Source organism: Lepidochelys kempii, chromosome 8, assembly GCF_965140285.1.
Source record: "Lepidochelys kempii isolate rLepKem1 chromosome 8, rLepKem1.hap1, whole genome shotgun sequence".
Classification (NCBI taxonomy): domain Eukaryota; kingdom Metazoa; phylum Chordata; order Testudines; family Cheloniidae; genus Lepidochelys; species Lepidochelys kempii.
The window spans coordinates 51,719,903-51,739,930 of NC_136387.1; the positions used below are offsets into that span (position 1 = coordinate 51,719,903).

The 20,028-nt window shown below is 41.3% G+C and overlaps 1 protein-coding gene across 7 annotated transcripts in view; it reads left to right on the top strand.

Moving 5' to 3' along the window:
* RALGPS2 (Ral GEF with PH domain and SH3 binding motif 2) overlaps positions 1-20,028 on the top strand; it is a 279,035-nt gene that overhangs the window by 125,396 nt on the left and 133,611 nt on the right. For all 7 annotated transcript variants that reach the window (XM_073356496.1, XM_073356498.1, XM_073356497.1 and 4 more), the window contains 2 exons: positions 341-430; positions 13,766-13,858. In XM_073356496.1, coding sequence (XP_073212597.1) covers positions 341-430; positions 13,766-13,858 — 183 coding nt within the window. The remainder of the gene's footprint in view (positions 1-340; positions 431-13,765; positions 13,859-20,028) is intronic.

The following is a 20,028-nucleotide window of genomic DNA, read 5'->3' on the forward strand; positions in this document are numbered from 1 at the left end:
ACAAACTTCTGTATTTTCCACAGTATGCATCCGATGAAGTGAACTGTAGCTCATGAAAGCTTATGCTCAAATAAATTGGTTAATCTCTAAGGTGCCACAAGTACTCCTTTTCTTAAGGCTTTTAAGTTAATTTATTTAATAAGTATTACGTGCAGTTTGGGTCAGTTAAGATTTTTATAGCAATGTTAACTTTTGCATTTCCTAACTTATAAAGTTGCTGCAAAGATATTTGGTTTGATGTAGTTTTTAATGTATTTAATTTTTTCACTTCATATATGAAAAATACTTGCTTTAACTGCCTTTTTATGTGTTTTAAAAGTAGGTGAATTTTCTTTTTCAGGTAAGCTTCTGGGTCGTTAGAGAGATTCTTCATGCACAAACTTTAAAAATAAGAGCTGAAGTTTTGAGCCACTATATTAAAACTGCTAAGGTAAGAATTTATTTGTTTTGGGACTTGCTATGTTGTAACTTTTATATGCGAGTTCACCCTTTCAAAAATGCATGTGGATAAATATTTGTTTAACACTCCATTTGGCTGCAGTGGTCTCTGTTAACATGTGGTACTGTTTGGCCTCATTAGTGTGACAAAATCAGAAGAAAGGGTGACAGACCAAAGCTCCAGAACTGGAGTTATATGCCTAAAGAAAAATTAACTTGGTTTAAGAAAATGCTCTCAGATGCTGTATTTCAAATAGTGTTTACTAATTTTATTTTTCTATCAGTATAATTTATTACCCGTTTTGTTGGATAATCTGTATTAAGCTCCTGTTGCTATTTGCAGGCTCTGAATATATTTCTTTGCTCTGGCTGCTGTTCTTTAAAATACATTGTTTATTTTTGCTGCTGGGAAGGAAAGGGCCTGAGACCTCTTTTCTTCTAGTAGTAATGTTATGGCTAATATCAATCTGTCTGGTAAGAAATACTTTCTTTTGGGTGTAATATAATTTCAAAAATAATTTTTTGAGTAAAGGTGTAGTAGATCAAGCAGCCACTAGCCATGTTTCCCTTTTCTCATATTAATGTTGCTTGTTCCAGTACATTAACTAATCATCCATGTACAACTCCCGTTGTTATTTGTGTGAATACTCTTCCACTGTGCAAGAGTCTGGGGAGGCTTCTAGGAGAGTGCAACCTCTGCATGGGGTTGAGTTCCCTGCGAGGCTCTAGACAGCTCCCTACAAAGTACTATGAAGTGTTTTGAGGGCAAGATAGAAGATCTGCTATTACTCTTCCCTGTCCCCCTGCTTCATGGTTTTCTATAGCACCTATCGCTATAATATCTGGATGATGGAAGCTATCCCAATCATTAAGTTCCCTCATTTTTCCCCATGGATCTTAGACCTCATCTGAAAAAAATCAGAGGGGACAGGGTTTTAGAATTCTACTTGTTTAGAATTCGAACCCTGGGTATGTCTCTTAACAGTGTTACTCGGGTTGAAGTGATGTAGGTTATGTCAGTTAAAACTTGTCAGAGTTGTGTGCAAGTGGGTTTGGGCATGCCTTTTCTACTCAGGTCCTTATATAGTCTTCATCACTATTTAATGCCTTAAATTTTGCCCTGAAAAATAAAATTAGGAGAAAGAAAAGGAATAAAACCTCTAGGATCTATTTTAACTGAAATTTTATTAAAAAATAGTAACATTATAAAGATTATTTTGTTCTGTTCCCGACTGCACTGTTCAACAGAAGTATATGGCTAGAATCGCTCCCCTGTTTACATCTGGAGAAACTGGCATAGAACTAGGCAAAGGTCCCCAAAGGTCAACCAGGACTTGGGGAGGTTATGGCAGGAGATCAGTATAGTACAGAAGTTTGGAATGGCTGATTGAGAAAAGGACCTGGTCAGTGGATGTTAGTTGTGCACAGATTCAGCACCAACTTGAAGCTGATTTGGCTGCAGCACTCCTATATATTTCCCATCGGGTAATTAAAGCTTCTCTTTTCTGACCGAAATCCCTAAGGGAGGGCAATGGTGGAAACTCCACCTGACCTTCCTGTAAATGAATTTGCTTGGGTGGGTGGTAAAAGGGACCTCATTAGCTAGGAGGGATTCAATTTATACCCTGTTCTGTCTTCAGAGAATCTTGCCCATGTTGTGGAAGTAAGGCTTTTCTGTTAGCACTTGTAAATACCATAATTGAACTGCCACTTATGTTCAGTTCATTGTTGTACTACAGCCACTGACATGAAGCCTGAAATACTGTATGCAATATTCTGCCAAGATCTCCCTCTCTGAAATGTCTGCTGCATCTTCTATTATCAGGCATGTAATGTGCCGTTGTCAGCTTTGTGGAAAATATTTACTTTATCTGCCTGCCAATAGTTCATAACTCCAGCATTTTTTATTAACACGCAATTCCCTGTTGTTGGTTGTGAAGTGACTCAAATTATATTCTAATCCCTGGAAAACTCTGCAGATTTCTCCACTCAAATCAGGAAGAACCTTGTGTTGTTGATACTTCCTCATTGCAAGGAAATATAACTAAGTTCTAACCATCACACTTATTCACCTCATATAATATAGTTTGATTACTGATATGTTAAAGGAAACATCAAAACACAGATTCTGCTAATATGTTTTCTATCTTGTACTTTCATAACACAGGAATTCTAATTAGTGTCTGACTTCATCCCTGGAACTAGAATGTGCTTTCTGAACTTGTGAACACAAGATGCTTCTGTATTACCTAACTTTTCTTCTGTTTAGACCCAAATTCATTTCTATTCTTTGTACATTTGGTATTATCTTTAATTGTAAATTGTTTTCATCACAAATTTAATGAAACTGAGGTTATGGAGAATATAGGATAACACTAATCCCACATTATCTAAACTGTTCTATTTTTCAAAAGTTGTCCATTTTGCACTTGCAGAGTTTGAGACACATGGAAGCTTCTTTCAGAGATGTTGAGAAAATTTACGTACATAGTCAATAATAGTTTGTTTCTGTCTGCACAGATTACTCTTCCCTTTTAAAATGCAAGCTTGAAGCCCTTAACTGGCTGTTCAAGGCAGTTCATGAGCTTGAGGAGTCAAATGTTTTCAAGTGAGGCTATATCAGATACATACACCAGAAACAAGACTTTTAAGGTTTAGTTTTGCATCTTATCAGTTTAAACTGAGGTCCTCTGAAAATCCTCCTTACTTCAGGCATGCAGAAAAGCCAACACTAGAGAGAGAAAAATGCTCCACCTGTAGCTGCTGAGTCTGTGGCCCTATCGGCATCAAATCAGCAATTTTGATGGGATGCCTGGGAGCCTTATTTCCTGTAGAAAAGAACCTCCACCCTGGTTCCTATTTGAGGATTGTTTCTCTTAATGTTCTGTGACATGAAGTGGAAACTACATTAGACCAGTGAGTACTAATTATAATCCAGAAACGATTTTCCATCATGGTTATTCATTATTTACATTACCGTAGCAGTACTCCTGCACCAGGACCCTATTGTGCTAGGGACTACACAAACAGAATGAAAGGACAGTCCCTGCCCCTAAAGTGTTTATAATCTACGTCTAAGACAGTAACAACAGGTGGATGCATATGGATGGAGGAGTGGAAGGAAACAGTGAGACCGTATTGGTCAGCATGAAGGGCAGTGGCCTCAGCATGCCAGTGATATAACCATTGTCAAGCTTTTTTGTTGGCATCATAACAAAGGAGAGTTGTTTTTAAGAGGATTCGAAGGAGGAAAACAAGGTAGCTTTGCAGATGATTTATGGAGAGCTCCTCCCAAGCATGAGGGGTAGCATGGGAGAAAGCACAATGATGCTAATTTGAAAATCTAACAAGTGGGTGACGGACACTGACATAGTTGCCTGGTCAGAGGGAGGAGCTGATGCTTCAACAGTGAATGGGAGATGGTATGTAGGGTGGAGAGGGCCTTAGAAGTGAGAACTAGCAGTTCATATTTAATGCAATAGAGAAGGCGGAGCTTGTGGAGGGATGCAAAGAGAGAGTTACCATGATCAAAGCAGTGGGCTAGGAGAATGATCTTTGCAGCAAGATTCTGAGTGGATATGAGGGAGGCAAAATTACATTTATCAAGGCCAGAGAAAAAGATATTGTAGTAATCAAGATGAGAACCAGGACAAGAGATTTTGCTGTGTGGATTGACTAGGATAGATTTAGGGCATGTCTACACTGTGAAATTAGGTCGATTTAATAGAAATTGATCTTTAGTAAGCGATTTTATACAGTCGATCATGCGTGTCCCCACTAAGCGCATTAGGTTGGTGGAGTGCATCTTCAATACCGTGGCTAGCATTGACTCATGGAGTGGTGCATTGTGGGTAGCAGGGTGGAAGGTTTGAGGCAAATCACCTGGTGGCCAACTTTGAACACCAGACACCAGGACAATTAGAAGAGCACACCGAGGCGCGCAGCGCATCAGAGAGGCTTTGAAAAACAGTTTCATGACTGACCAGGCTACAGTGTGACAGTTGTGTGTGTTTGTCCTTCATGCAAAGCCGCTCCCTTTGGTGAATGTACTTCCCTGTAAGCCACTCCCCTTCGACCACAGCTGGCACAGGAAATAAAGTCCCTATTGTTCTGAATCCATTTATTCTTTATTTATTAAAAAAAACTTGAGATCACTGACAATGCCAACTAGTAAAAGGTAGCTCAGGTGGGGTGCGGGAGGAGGGAAGGACAAGACCACATTGCTTATTGTAGCCACACTACAAATCAAAGCTGTTTGAATGGCAGCCTTCTCTTGCTTGGGCCATCTGCTGGAATTGAGTGGCTGGGTGCCTGGAGCAGTGCTTCCCATTCCTCCCCCTCCTCCCCAACATTCTTGGGCATCTGGGTGAGGAGGATATGGAACTTGGTGAGGAGGGCAGGCGGTTACACAATGGATGCAGTGGGGGTCTGTACTCTAGTTGCCTTTCCTGCAGCTCCACCAGGCATCTCATCATGTCCGTTTGCTTCCCCCATTAGCTTCAGGATCTCCTCCTGCGTGTTCCAATCACGCTCACTGTATGCTTTCCTGGCCTCTGCCACCACGCATTCAGCTGTGCCCTATCAGTGCGGGAGGACTGCATGAGCTCTGAAAACATGTCATCATGAGCACTTTTTTTTTCGCCTTCTAATCTGCGATAACCTCAGGGACTGGGATCATAGAAACATTTGCAGCTGCAGGGGGGGTGGGGGGGAGGGAGAGTAGAATTTAAGAAGATACATTTCTGAGAACAAAAGGGAGACTCTCTCACAGTGAATCAAGCAATTCACATCAAACAGCACATGGGAAGGGGAAAAATTTCATAGGCAGGAGTTGTAGACCAAGCTGGATGAGCAAGCATCTGAGAGAGGTGATTAAGAAAAAGCAGAAGGCCTACAAGGAGTGGAAGATGGGAGGGATTAGCAAGGAAAGCTACTTTATTGAGGTCAGAATATGTAGGGTTAAAGTGAGAAAGGCCAAAAGCCATGTAGAGTTGGACCTTGCAAAGGGAATTAAAACCAATAGTAAAAGGTTCTATAGCCTTATAAATAAGAAGAAAACAAAGAAAGAATTGGGACCGCTAAACACTGAGGATGGAGTGGAGGTTAAGGGTAATCTAGGCATGGCCCAATATCTAAACAAATACTTTGCCTTAGTCTTTAATGAGGCTGATAAGGATCTAAGGGATAATGGTAGGACAACAAATGGGAATGAGGATATGAAGGTAGATATTACCACATTTGAGGTAGAAGCCAAACCTGAACAGCTTAATGGGACTAAATAGGGGGCCCAGATAATCTTCATCCAAGAATATTAAAGGAACTGGCACATGAAATTGCAAGCTCATTAGCAAAAATTTTTTAATGAATCTGTAAATCCAGGGGATGTACTGTATGACTGGAGAATTGCTAAGGTCGTTCCTATTTTTAAGAAAGGGAAAAAAAGTGATCCGGGTAACTACAAGCCTGTCAGTTTGACATCTGTAGTATGCAAGGTCTTGGAAAAAAATTTAAAGGAGAAAGTAGTTAAGGACATTGAGGTCAATAGTAATTGGGACAAAATACAACATGGTTTTACAAAAGGTAGATCGTGTCAAAGCAACCTGATCTCCTCCTTTGAGAAGGTAAGATTTGTTAGAAAAAGGAAATGCAGTGGATCTAATTTACCTCTATTTCAGTAAGGCATTTGATATGGTTCCACATGGGGAATTACTAGCTAAATTGGAAAAGAAAATTGAAAGGTGGATAAAGAACTGGTTAAAGGGGAGACTACAGTGGGTCACACTGAAAGGTGAACTGTCAGGCTGGAACGAGGTTACTAGTGAAGTTCCTCAGGGATCGATTTTGGGACCAATCTTATTTAATCTTTTTATTACTGACCTTGACACAAAAAGCGGTAATGTGCTAATAAAGTTCGCAGATGACACAAAGCTGGGAGGTATTGCCAATACAGAGAGGGATTGGATATCATACAGGAAGATCTGGATGACCTTGTAAACTGGAGTAATAGTAATAGGATGAAATTTAATAGTGAAAAGTGCAAGGTCATGCATTTAGGGATTAATAACAAAAATTCTTGTTATAAACTGGGGACACATCACTTGGAAGTAACAGAGGAAGAGAAGGACCTCGGAATGTTGGTTGATCACAAGATGACTATGAGCTGCCAATGTGAAATGGCTGTGAAAAAAGCTAATGCCATCTTGAGATGTATCAGGCGAGGTATTTCCAGTAGAGATAAGGAGGTGTTAGTACCATTATACAAGGCACTGGTGAGACCTCATCTGGAATATTGTGTGCAGTTCTGGTCTCCCACGTTTAAGAAAGGTGAATTCAAACTGGAACAGGTACAGAGAAAAACTACTAGAGTGATCCGAGAAATGGAAAACCTGTCTTATGAAAGGAGTCTCAAAGAGCTTGGCTTGTTTAGCCTAACCAAAAGAAGGCTGAGAGGAGATATAAATATATTAGAGGGATAAATACCACGGAGGGAGAAGAACTATTTAAGCTCAGTACCAATGTGTACACGAGAACATATAAACTGGCCATCAGGAAGTTTAGACTTGAAATTAGACAAAGGTTTCTAACCATCAGAGGAGTGAAGTTCTGGAACAGCCTTCCAAGGGAAGTAGTGGGGGCAAAAGACATATCTGGCTTCAAGACTAAGCTTGATAAGTTTATGGAAGGGATAGCCTAATTTTGGCAATTAATTGATCTTCAACTATTAGCGGTAGATATGCCCAGTGGCCTGTGATGGGATGCTAGATGGGGTGGGATCTGAGTTACTACAGAGAATTCTTTCCTGGGTGTCTGGCTGGTGAGTCTTGCCCACATGCTCAGGGTCTAGCTGATCGCCATATTTGGGGTCGGGAAGAAATTTTCCTCCAGGGGAGATTGGCAGAGGCCCTGGGGTTTTTTCACCTTCCTCTGCAGCGTGGGGCACAGGTCACTAGTTGGAGGATTCTCTGCACCTCAAAGTCTTTAAACCATGATTTGAGGACTTCAATAGCTCAGACAAGGTTAGGCGTTTGTTACAGGAGTGGGTGGGTGAGATTCTGTAGTCTGCATTGTGCAGGAGGTCAGACTTAGACAATCACAGTGGTCTCTTCTGACCTAATATCTATGATTCTATGTGTTTTAGGTACAAGGTAGTATTTTTGCCTTTTATATTGAGCTGCCAGTATGGTGACGCATCACACGCGGCTGGGCAGCATAATTCAGTTTCCAGGCAGCCATGATAAGCCAAAGGGTACGCGGGGTTGGCTTCTTCTGCATTCATAACATGGGAATGGTTTCAAACTGCAGCACCCCCCTTTCCTATAGCAACCAAGGCCTGTTGGGTTTGCCGTTTAAAAAGAGGGGCTGCGGTTGCCATTTAAAAGGAGGGGCTGCAGTTTTGGGGTGGATGTGCAGCACACACACCTCTTCCGCACCCCCCCCCCCCCGCGTGGCTATTCTCCGGGATGATCCCTTTTAGCCAAGTGCTATTCTCTGGGATGATCCCTTTTAGCCAAGTGCAAACAGCCCCGCATGACCGGGGTCTAATGTGCTGGGGATCACCAAATAGGGGATTACTGTTGCCTACAAAAATTCCCCTATTTCAACCAAGTGACCACGAATGATATCACTCTCCTGAGGCTGACACAGAAAGATAAAGACCAAATGTTGCATGAATGCGACCGAATCCCAGGACATTTGCTGCCATGCTTTGTGCTGCAGTGATTCCAGACTACTTGCTACTGGCTTGGCGTGGTAAAGTGTCCTACCATGGAGGACAAAATAAGGCAGCCCTTCCCAGAAACCTTCTGCAAAGGCTTTCAGAGTACCTCCAGGAGAGCTTCATGGAGATGTCCCTGGAGGATTCCCGCTCCATCCCCAGACACGTTAACAGATTTTTCCAGTAGCTGTACTGGCCGCGAATGCATCCCAATTGTTCAGGGCAAATCAAACATTAAACACAATTGCTTTTAACCCCTGCAGTGTAGTTACAAATGTGCCCTCACCAGAGGTGCCTGCAGGGTCCTGGAACAATACACCCTGGGAGGATGTTGGGTCCAGGGTGAGGAAAAGGTCCTAGCTTCCGGGGAGAACAGATTTTTCTGGTTGCCTGCTGCACATACTCCTCCTCCTCCTCCTCTTCCTCATTCATAAAATCTTCCTCCATGTTGCATGAAGCTGCCACCTTGCAGGTGTCCATGGACAGTGGTGGGGTAGTGGTGGGGCCCCCTCCCTAGAATGGTATACAGCTGATCATAGAAGCGGCTTGTTTGGGGCTCTGACCCGGAGCGACCATTTGCTTTCTTTGCCTTTTGGTAGGCTTGCCTGAGCTCCTTAATTTTCATGCGGCGCTGCTGTGTGTCCCTGGTGTAGCCTCTGTCCACCATGCCCTGTGTGATTTTGGCATATTTATATCCGCATTTCTTCTGCTGGATCAGAGTTCTGCCTGTACAGATTCTTCTCCCCGTACAGCAATCAGATCCAGTGTCTCCCGTTTGCTCCATGCTGGAGCTCGTTTGCAATTCTGGGACTGCATGGTCACCTGTTCTGCTGAGCAGCCCATGCTGACCAAACAGGAAATGAAATTCAGAAGTTCCCAGTGCATTTTCCTGTGTACCTGGCTAGTGCATCGGAGTTGAAAGTCCTGTCCAGAACGGTCACATTGAAGCACTCTGGGATAGCTCCCGGAGGCCAATACCATCGAATTGCACAGCGTTGCATCTACAGTACCCCAAATTTGACCCAGGAAGGTCGATTTTAGCGGTACTCCCCTCATCGGGGAGGAGTATACATTTTTGGGGAAGTCCTATGGCCTATAGCATACAGGAGGTCAGACTAGATGGTCACAATAGTCTCTTCTGGCCTTGGAATCTATGAACCTATCCTCTCCTGCTAGGAAGTGCAATTTACATGAAGATACTGGCAAATTAACTATTTAGATGAAACTCAGACTACTTTTAGGGGAATGTTAGGGTGCGGACACATTGCCAGTTTGTCCTTATGAACCATCACATAATGTGGTTTCAGAGTATCAGCCGTGTTAGTCTGTATTCGCAAAAAGAAAAGGAGTACTAGTGGCACCTTAGAGACTAACCAATCTATTTGAGCATAAGCTTTCGTGAGTAGTGAGTACAGCAGTAGATCATGAAAGCTTATGCTCAAATAAATTGGTTAGTCTCTAAGGTGCCACTGGTACTCCTTTTCTTTTTGCTCAAATAAATTGGTTAGTCTCTAAGGTGCACTAGTACTCCTTTTCTTTTTGCCATCTTAGCTCACTATCTTTTGTTCCTTAACTGTTTGCCATCAGAAACACTGTCTCCAGGAAAAATGGTTTGGAGAATATTCTGGAAGACTTTAGCGTGGTGGTCAGTTAGGTTGTGAGCACCATGTTCTGTGTCTCAAAGATGGAGGCTCAACAGCAAGCTGAAAGAGGTTTCTGAATTTCTTCAATGTGTCATATGCAATGACTAAGAGTGATTTTTACAAAGGCACAGAAGACAAGTAAGCACCAGCTGCCATTTGTGCTTTTGAAAATCTTTGCTAAATGTCCCTGTACTGGGGAATAGTGAGTTGAAAAAACTGAGGAGAACTTCAGCTGTAGTCAGTCACCCTGGAGTTCTTGAGACTTAATCAGTTTGGCTGGCTCAGGAGCTACACCGTTCTTCCATTTCAGAAAGTAACTTTATCTTGTACAAGCCTTGGAGATCTCTAGCAGGATCTGATGAACCTCTTCCGAGTAGGCTATGCGTGAAATTTAAAAAGTGTCATAATGTTAAGTGCTAGACTCAAGGCCTGTTGACCTGACTCTCTTGGAATCAAAAGGTCCTGAAGAACTGAGGCTAGAATTTTCAAAGGAGCCTAAGGGGGTTAAGCTACTATTTCAATTTTGATGGGGACTGGGCACCTAACTCCTTTAGGCTCCTTTGAAAATCCTAGCCTGAAAGTATTATCAAAGTTAATTCCAGAAGATCCAAATACCAAAACTCCCAGTCCCAAGTTGGAGCTATCCAATATTTACATAAGTTTTATCCTGTTATATCGTCATTATATCTTTTGGGATCAATAATTTCAGAGGAAAATTTAAACAAAAGTTTGACTCCAGTCCACATAAACCAGGACTCCTGGCACTTCAGAGCAGAATAACATTTATTCATTGTAATACAGAAGTTTTATTTGGCGATTATTGTAATATAGAAGTTTTATTTGGGGATTTTGCCACCAAAGGAATATTGACAGCACAGCAGCATCCTTTCATAGCAGCATTTTTAATGTGTATTTGATTCTGATCATCTGATAGGATGATTGGGGGTTTTTTGGTTTTTGTTTTCAGAATGTTCTTGTTTAATCTGTTCTATCTTGTATTTAGCTGTGACATTTAGTACCTTTCCCAGACCTGAAGAATAACTTTGTGTATCTCAAAAGCTTGTCTTTCACCAACAGAAGTTGGTCCAATAAAAGATATTACTTCACCAACCTTTTGTCTCTGTCGTGGTACCAACAAGGCTACAACAAAACTGCAAATAATTTCCAAAATGTCTGTTTTGCAGTCTAGTTTTTTAGATCACACCTCTTATGGATAAAGGGTTATGTTTCTTACGTAGTTTTGTTTTTCCAGAATCCATACTACTTTTGGCTATGATCTCATTAGCTAAGAAGAATCGGGCTTGATTAATATTTGGGTGGGAGACCTTTAAGGTAAGCTTAGAGTCCTGCAAGAAGCAGTATTTCAGCAGGTGACACTCTACCCCATTAGTTAGCACTTTAACCAATGCTTCAGCATGCTGCTGAATATTGGGACAAAGTACTGTTGGAGGTATTTATCTTTCTAATGAGACATAAAATTACAGTTTTAAAGAATTAACACTTGTGGCTAAACACCTGTGGAAGTTTTTGCAAGAGTAGTGGTGTTTGTGCTGGCCACATTTATTAAGGGTAAGGATGTTAATCATAGCCAAATATTAGTATTCACTGTTACTTCCTGCTTACCTTACATTCCTTCTAATTTCAGTTAGATATTGTATTATTCTCTTCTTCTAAAGCTGTTTGCATAGTGCTTGTATGGACTATCAGTTATTGAGTTTTACCCAAGAGAAAGCTGCATCTCAGTGGTGGAAGAAGGATTCTCATTATATATAAACATAATCTTGTAAAGTACTTTAGAATCTGTCTGGATGACCCACTTCAGAAACTACTTAGTGTCTTATGGTGTTTAAACTCTCTAGTTTGCAACAGACAAATATTTTTGTTGCATATATATTTTTATTTTTGGTTTTAAAATGATTTGTGCTTAATGGCAATAAAAACGTAATTAGCATTATATGTGCAATTTTGGATGGGAGTGGTTTTCTTTATGGGATAGTGCTAGGAATACATAACATGGGGAAAATCAGGAATCTTTATAATAGAACAAACAAGTGAATTTCAACTAATCACATACTACGTAACTCATACTTTCATTTACATAAATGCGAATATAATTTTAATTGCATTACTGAACGTTCAGATAATATTGAAGTGTGTGTGTGTGTGTGGTTTTTGCTTTAAGTGCTCTTTAATGACTTTAAGGTACGAATCATGTGTTGGGTCAGTGTGGAAGAGCACCACCACAGCAGGAGCTACAGTTGTCCCTAAAGTAGTCATGATGCCTTACAGAGCTCTAGGGTGAGCAAATGATAGAGCATCTGTTTCCATAGAACCATAGAATATCAGGGTTGGAAGGGACCCCAGAAGGTCATCTAGTCCAACCCCCTGCTCGAAGCAGGACCAATTCCCAGTTAAATCCCTTTGCACCAGGCCAGCTTGCTGGCTTCCATGCAAGGTGGGCAGCACGGGGTCTTGCCCCCTCCTCTTAGCAGAGGCAAGTACTCTTATGATACCAAATTATAAGCATGGGGCTGTCTGTATGGAGCATAAGGTATGGAGAGTCCCTCTGTTCTTTCTTCCCTCCTCATTGCATTGTGCACCCTTATGGGGTTAGGTACCAGTGTTGGCCTAAGAATTTTTTTAAAATCAAGCATTGTGGGGTGATAAAAATTAAGGGTTTGTCCACCCTGGGATCTCAGAAAAATTAGTCTAAGTTAACTAAAGGTGTCAATTTAAAGTGGATTAGCTATACAGGAACAAACCCCCATATGAGTGTTCTTATTTAGAATTAAAGTGGCCTTAATTTGGGTTAGCTTAATTCACTGAATTGAGATAAACTGAATTAAGGCCACTTTAATTCTGATTGACTGTCCCCATGGGGGTTTAATGCAGTTTAACTAGTCCACTGTAAATTCACACCTTTAGTTAGTTAAGATTAATTTTTCTGAGTGTCCCCGTGTAGACAAGCCCTAAGTATTGAGAGTGAAATTGTTCTTTTGACATTGAGACCAAAAGATGTGAAATATTTCTAAAGGTTTGTCTTCGTGGGGGAAAAGGTATTGCTGAATAGCTATTCCTCACTATTTTCCCATGTGGACACACTTATTCCACACTAAGAATGCCTTTGTGCAGTTTAACTTCATCAATTTTGGAAGTGGATTAAACTAAACTGCACAAAGGTATTTTAATGCACAATAGGTATGTCCACATTGGGAGCTAGTGTGAAATAGCTATTGCACTTTAAAATCAAACTTCAGCTTATTCTGCACTTCTCCATGTAATGCTTGGAGAACAAAAGATGTGAAGTATTCCTAATAGTGTTTCAACTCTACACGGTTTGAATTCACTAATTTTGCAATGTAGGGAAGACAGTTAATTTGTCAGTATGTTTATCATTTATTGGAATATATAGGATGGTGTAAGAATGTATAGGGTGATGTAAGACATTCATATATCCTGAATGTAATAGAAGTAGAGAACTAAAAATAAAACAAAACCAAATCTAATAAGGACTATAAAGACCAAAAAAACCTATTCTCTAGTCATAGTGAGATTTACTGTATATGCTTGATAAATATTTGTACAAATCACTGTGGTATGGCTTTTGCTTTTTTAATTAAAAATGAAAGGATGGGGATTAAAAAAAATCTTAACTATTCTGTTAATGTGTAGTGAGTGAGGTTCACATATGGTTATCTGTGCAGAATCACAAAGAATAAAGTTTCCATGAAACTCAGTCCCCTAAAGATAATAGCTACAATCACTCAAGGATTCACCAGTTATACACTGTAAAGATTTAATTAGGATACCATTTTTACAGTGTTATATAATATGGTTTGTTTTTAATGTATGAGCTTAACTTGCCTTCTGTGTAATCTTAAAATGTTTTATCAGTATTTTTAACAACTGTATATCCATCACTTTACTGCAGTTGGAGTACTTTTTCAGTTGTATGTGTTTTCATCTACAGAAACTTTATGAGCTGAATAACCTGCATGCCCTTATGGCAGTGGTGTCTGGATTGCAAAGTGCCCCCATCTTCAGGCTGACTAAAACTTGGGCGGTAAGTAATTTGTAATTTTGTTTATTTCTTCTTGAAAAATAGATTTATTATAACCTGTTGTAGCTTGCTTCAAGGATCCAATTATTATTAAAGATACTCTTGAATGCAATTATACCGCATACAGTGTGTTTCTAGTAATGTAAGTCTCCATTCTCCACTTGAGTCTTTTTCAATTTTGACATTGAAATATTTTCCTTTGAAAAATTGTTTCCTGCAGATTCCTTTAAATACAGTTTCAGAGTAACAGCCGTGTTAGTCTGTATTCGCAAAAAGAAAAGGAGTACTTGTGGCACCTTAGACTAACCAATTTATTTGAGCATAAGCTTTCGTGAGCTACAGCTCACTTCATCGGATGCATTCAGTGGAAAGTGTAGAAGATCTTTTATACACACAAAGCATGAAAAAATACCTCCCTCCACCCCACTCTCCTGCTGGCAATAGCTTATCTAAAGTGATCACTCTCCTTACAATGTGTATGATAATCAAGGTGGGCCATTTCCAGCACAAATCCAGGTTTTCTCACCCCCCCCCCCCCCACAAGCCCACTCTCCTGCTGGTAATAACTTATCTAAAGTGACCACTCTCCTTACAATGTGTATGATAATCAAGGTGGGCCATTTCCAGCACAAATCCAGGGTTTAACAAGAACGTCGGGGGGAGGGGGGTGTTAGGAAAAAACAAGGGGAAATAGGTTACCTTGCATAATGACTCCCAGCCACTCCCAGTCTCTATTCAAGCCTAAATTAATTGTATCCAATTTGCAAATGAATTCCAATTCAACAGTTCTCGCTGGAGTCTGGATTTCAAGTTTTTTTGTTGAAGAATTGCAACTTCCATGTCTGTAATCGCATGACCAGAGAGATTGAAGTGTTCTCTGACTGGTTTATGAATGTTATAATTCTTGACATCTGATTTGTGTTCATTTATTCTTTTACGTAGAGACTGTCCAGTTTGACCAATGTACATGGCAGAGGGGCATTGCTGGCACATGATGGCATATATCACATTGGTGGAATTGCAATTCATTTGCAAATTGGATAAAATTAACTTAGGCTTGAATAGAGACTGGGAGTGGCTAAGTCATTCCACAGAGACCTCCCTACCAACACTACAAAAAGAAGGATTCTAGGTGGACTCCTCCTGAAGGTCGAAACAGCAGACTGAACTTCTACATAGAGTGCTTCTGCCGACGTGCACGGGCTGAAATTGTGGAAAAGCAACATCACTTTCCCCATAACCTCAGCTGTGTGGAACACAGTGCCATCCACAGCCTCAGAAACCATTCTGACATCATAATCAAAAAGGCTGACAAAGGAGGTGCTGTTTTCATCATGAATAGGTTGGAATATGAACAAGAGGCTGCTCGGCAGCTCTCCAACACCACTTTCTACAAGCCATTACCCTCTGATTCCACTGAGAGTTACCAAAAGAGATTACAGCATTTGCTCAAGAAACTCCCTGAAAAAGCACAAGATCAAATCCGCACAGACACACCCCTGGAACCCCGACCTGGGATATTCTATCTACTACCTAAGATCCATAAACCTGGAAATCCTGGGCGCCCCATCATCTCAGGCATTGGCACCCTGACAGCAGGATTGTCTGGCTATGTAGACTCCCTCCTCAGGCCCTACACTACCAGCACTCCCAGCTACCTTCGAGACACCACTGACTTCCTGAGGAAACTACAATCCATCGGTGATCTTCCTGAAAACACCATCCTGGCCACTATGGATGTAGAAGCCCTCTACACCAAATTCCACACAAAGGTGGACTACAAGCCGTCAAGAACACTATCCCCGATAATGTCACGGCTAACCTGGTGGCTGAACTTTGTGACTTTGTCCTTACCCATAACTATTTTACATTTGGGGACAATGTATACCTTCAGATCAGCGGCACTGCTATGGGTACCCGCATGGCCCCACAGTATGCCAACATTTTTATGGCTGACTTAGAACAACGCTTCCTCAGTTCTCGTCCCCTAATGCCCCTACTCTACTTGTGCTATATTGATGACATCTTCATCATCTGGACCCATGGAAAAGAAGCCCTTGAGGAATTCCACCTTGATTTCAACAGTTTCCATCCCACCATCAACCTCAGCCTGGTCCAGTCCACACAAGAGATCCACTTCCTGGACACTATAGTGCTAATAAACGATGGTCACATAAACACCACCCTATACCGGAAACCTGCTGACTGCTGTTCCTACCTACATGCCTCCAGCTTTCACTCTGACCACACCACACGATCCATCGTCTACAGCCAAGCTCTGCGATACAACCGCATTTGCTCCAACCCCTCAGACAGAGACAAACACCTACAAGAGCTCTATCAAGCATTCTTACAACTACAGTACCCACCTGCGGAAGCGAAGAAACAGATTGATAGAGCCAGAAGAGTTCCCAGAACTCTCCTACTACAGGACAGGCCTAACAAAGAAAATAACAGAATGCCACTAGCCGTCACCTTCAGCCCCCAACTAAAACCCCTCCAACGCATTATTAAGGATCTACAACCTATCCCAAAGGATGACCCAACACACTCACAAATCTTGGGAGACAGGCCAGTCCGTGCCTACAGACAGCCCCCCAACCTGAAGCGAATACCCCCCCAGCAACCACATACCACACAACAGAACCACTAACCCAGGAACCTATCCTTGCAACAAAGCCCGTTGCCAGCTGTGCCCACATATCTATTCAGGGGACACCATCACAGGGCCTAATCACATCAGCCACACTATCAGAGGCTCGTTCACCTACACATCCACCAATGTGATATATGCCATCATGTGCCAGCAATGCCCCTCTGCCACGTACATTGGTCAAACTGGACAGTCTCTACGTAAAAGAATAAATGGACACAAATCAGATGTCAAGAATTATAACATTCATAAACCAGTCAGAGAACACTTCAATCTCTCTGGTCACGTGATTACAGACATGAAAGTTGCGATATTACAACAAAAAAACTTCAAATCCAGACTCCATTGAGAACTGTTGAATTGGAATTCATTTGCAAATTGGATACAATTAACTTAGGCTTGAATAGAGACTGGGAGTGGCTAAGTCATTATGCAAGGTAACCTATTTCCCCTTGTTTTTTCCTATCCCCCCCCCCACCCCCAGACGTTCTTGTTAAACCCTGGATTTGTGCTGGAAATGGCCCACCTTGATTATCATACACATTGTAAGGAGAGTGGTCACTTTAGATAAGCTATTGCCAGCAGGAGAGTGGGGTGGGGGAGGTATTTTTTCATGCTTTGTGTGTATAAAAGATATTCTACACTTTCCACAGTATGCATCCGATGAAGTGAGCTGTAGCTCACAAAAGCTTATGCTCAAATAAATTGGTTAGTCTCTAAGGTGCCACAAGTACTCCTTTTCTTTTTAAATACAGTGGTTCCTAATTTGGCCAAATGCTATTTTGTATTAGTTGTTGGAATATTATGAAGGCCAAAGAGAATTGTATTTTAATCACACAAGGAATCATATTGGACTTTTTTTTAGCTATAGAGAATAAATGTCCAAAAATTACTTGCTCAGATTCCATAAATAATGTACTTGTTTCTGTCACTGATAACTAAACTTGACCTTTTTTCAGTGTTTTTCCAAATATATTTCATCGTATTAAATGTACTGAACAGTATATTTGCATGTCTCGTTTTTTAATATCATATTTTGAGAATGAAGTTCTTTTTGTTTGACCATTTTTTTCCCTCTGCTACACTATATTTGGCTATGATAGAAAGTAAGATCTTTCTGTACAAGTTTCATTGGTCAGCACAATTTTGGGAATAGCTTTTTTGCTATTGTAATTGCTACCACAGAGCCAAGAAAAATATTGTCTGATTTTGCCATAAATTGTATGCCTGAATAGCCATACAGATGGGCTTTATCCTTTGCAATGTATTCAAACATGGTAAGGTTTAATCAGCTGTTGAAATACTTCTGTGTCTAAGGCATACACATGAGTTGACTTGTAAAATGGTGGCTTACAGTTTTTGGCGAGGGCATATTGGTGGACAGAACTTTCTCATATGCTACCAGAATTGCTGTATTCCTGCAAGCCAGGAGGCATTGTGAAATGTTGTATTTTTCAGTTAACACACACTATTCATGACCCTGTAGATTGTATAAGCTTCAGTAATCAGCTGAATATAATTCGCCTTGGGCAAGTTAGGCTTGTTCAGAATTCCAAGTAAACACCATGCAGATCCTTATTTTTTGTATAATATTTTTTGTTTCAGAATGTCTTAAAATAGTCAAAAATTCAGAAAATTTCAATTGGCGTTTCAAGGTGCTCTGGGAGAGAACCCCCAAACCTCCCATTTATTTGTAATTCCCTCCCTTCAATTCCCCCACTTGGTTAACCATAAGGCCATTGCCCGTTCCATTTTGCACTCTCTGCCAGGATCACCATCCACATCACAAGGGTGTGTCTCAGCCCTCCATCAGGGGATGCTCAAATTAAAGCCAGCTCAGCCCTTCCTCTGACTATTGAAATCTCAGGTAATCCAATTTTTGAAAAATCTTTGATTTTCATGGAGAACTGATTCTTCTTCTATTTCTGGAAAAGTGTTTTTAACACCTCAGACTTTCCTGAGGTGAGCTCAGCCATGCACTCCATCACCCTAAATAAGCCTTTTCAAATTCAGGTTGCATGGTAACCCCTGGAGGTGCATGCTGCAGACCTCGTCAAATATCTTTCTCTCTTGAAATCCAGTTTGTGTAAATTCTTTTGGAAGTAACATTTCCCTCTGGTTCTCAACATATAAGGGGGAAGGAAAGTCGTCTTAAAAATAGGAGGAGCCAACTCAGCATTGTCACCTGGGGAGTAGGTCATGCAATGCAATCAATCCCCAAAATCTTCAACTGAAGAAGCTGACATTTCCCACTCCCTCTTGAAACATTTTGAATCTTATGACTAGTCATCTCTTCCTGAATGAAGCTATTGGGGATGAAGTAGATCTTGTGCACTCACATTTAAAATTGGCAGATTGAGCTTCTCAGTTTATACAAACAGAACTGAAAATGAGACACAGATGCAATTCCTCTGCCTTACCTATTCCAGATTCCTGGACAGAATAGTGGACTCATTCTTCACTATCCAGAGGAGAAAACAGAGTCATAAACAGAGTCCCCTTTAAAAATTAATGGGCTCAGTAAGCAAACCCATTGTCACCAAACACTTGTCGCCTTTTAAAATCAACTCTTCCTTTTTACATCTCAACAAGACCATTCTCAGCATAGGGAAATCCTAATTAAAGTGGACTGAACAAGCATTCTGAAAGAATTCATGGGTTGCAGGACTGAAAACACTCTGAAGTGAGGCTCTAAATCCTTCCCTACTGCACTACAGGTACTCATGTCCACTGTTGTCTTTGTTCACATAACTGTCTTTGCCACCAACATGCATGATACTGGAATGGCCCTTTACAAGGTTCTATTGGTCATTTTCACCTTAGTGGCAGAGAAACTTTGTCTGCTTCAACTACAAGGACAATAGGCCAGATTGTTGCAGGTGGTTGGCTTCAGTATAAACCCCTTCAAAAAGGGAACATACCGACCACACATGTCTGACCATAGACTTATCTATCACCCACTCTCTGCATTCTATGAAGAAAAGGGACTGGAGAGGAATGATTTAAAAAAAAACAAACCCCTGTTCCCTTTCTTTAAGTGTTTTCAGGTGGAACTCACAGCAAATCTTACAACAAGCTCGGGTCATTCTCATAGTACCCGCCTGGCCCCGACAGTCTTCTAAACATTTCAGTGGGAGCCCCAATTACCTTGCCGCTCTTCCCGGACCTTCTTACTCAGGATCATGGGCGTCTCCAGCACCTGAACCTGCAGTCGCTCCATCTCACAGCATGGAGGCTCCATGGCTGAATCGGTTCACGCTCTCCTGTTCAGAACAAGTCAGACAGGTTCTTCTCGGCAGTTGGAAACCCTCCACTAGAGCCACATATCTGGCCAAGTGGAAGAGATTTTCAATCTGGTCAGCTCAGCGTGACTTGCCTGCGGCGCTAGCCTCAGTGCCCCAGATTTTGGATTATCTTTTCCACTTGAAGCAGGAAGGTCTCTCCTTGTCTTCTATAAGAGTGCACCTGGTTGCCATCTCGGCTTTCCATCCGGGGGTACAAGGCTGCTCGATTTTCGCTA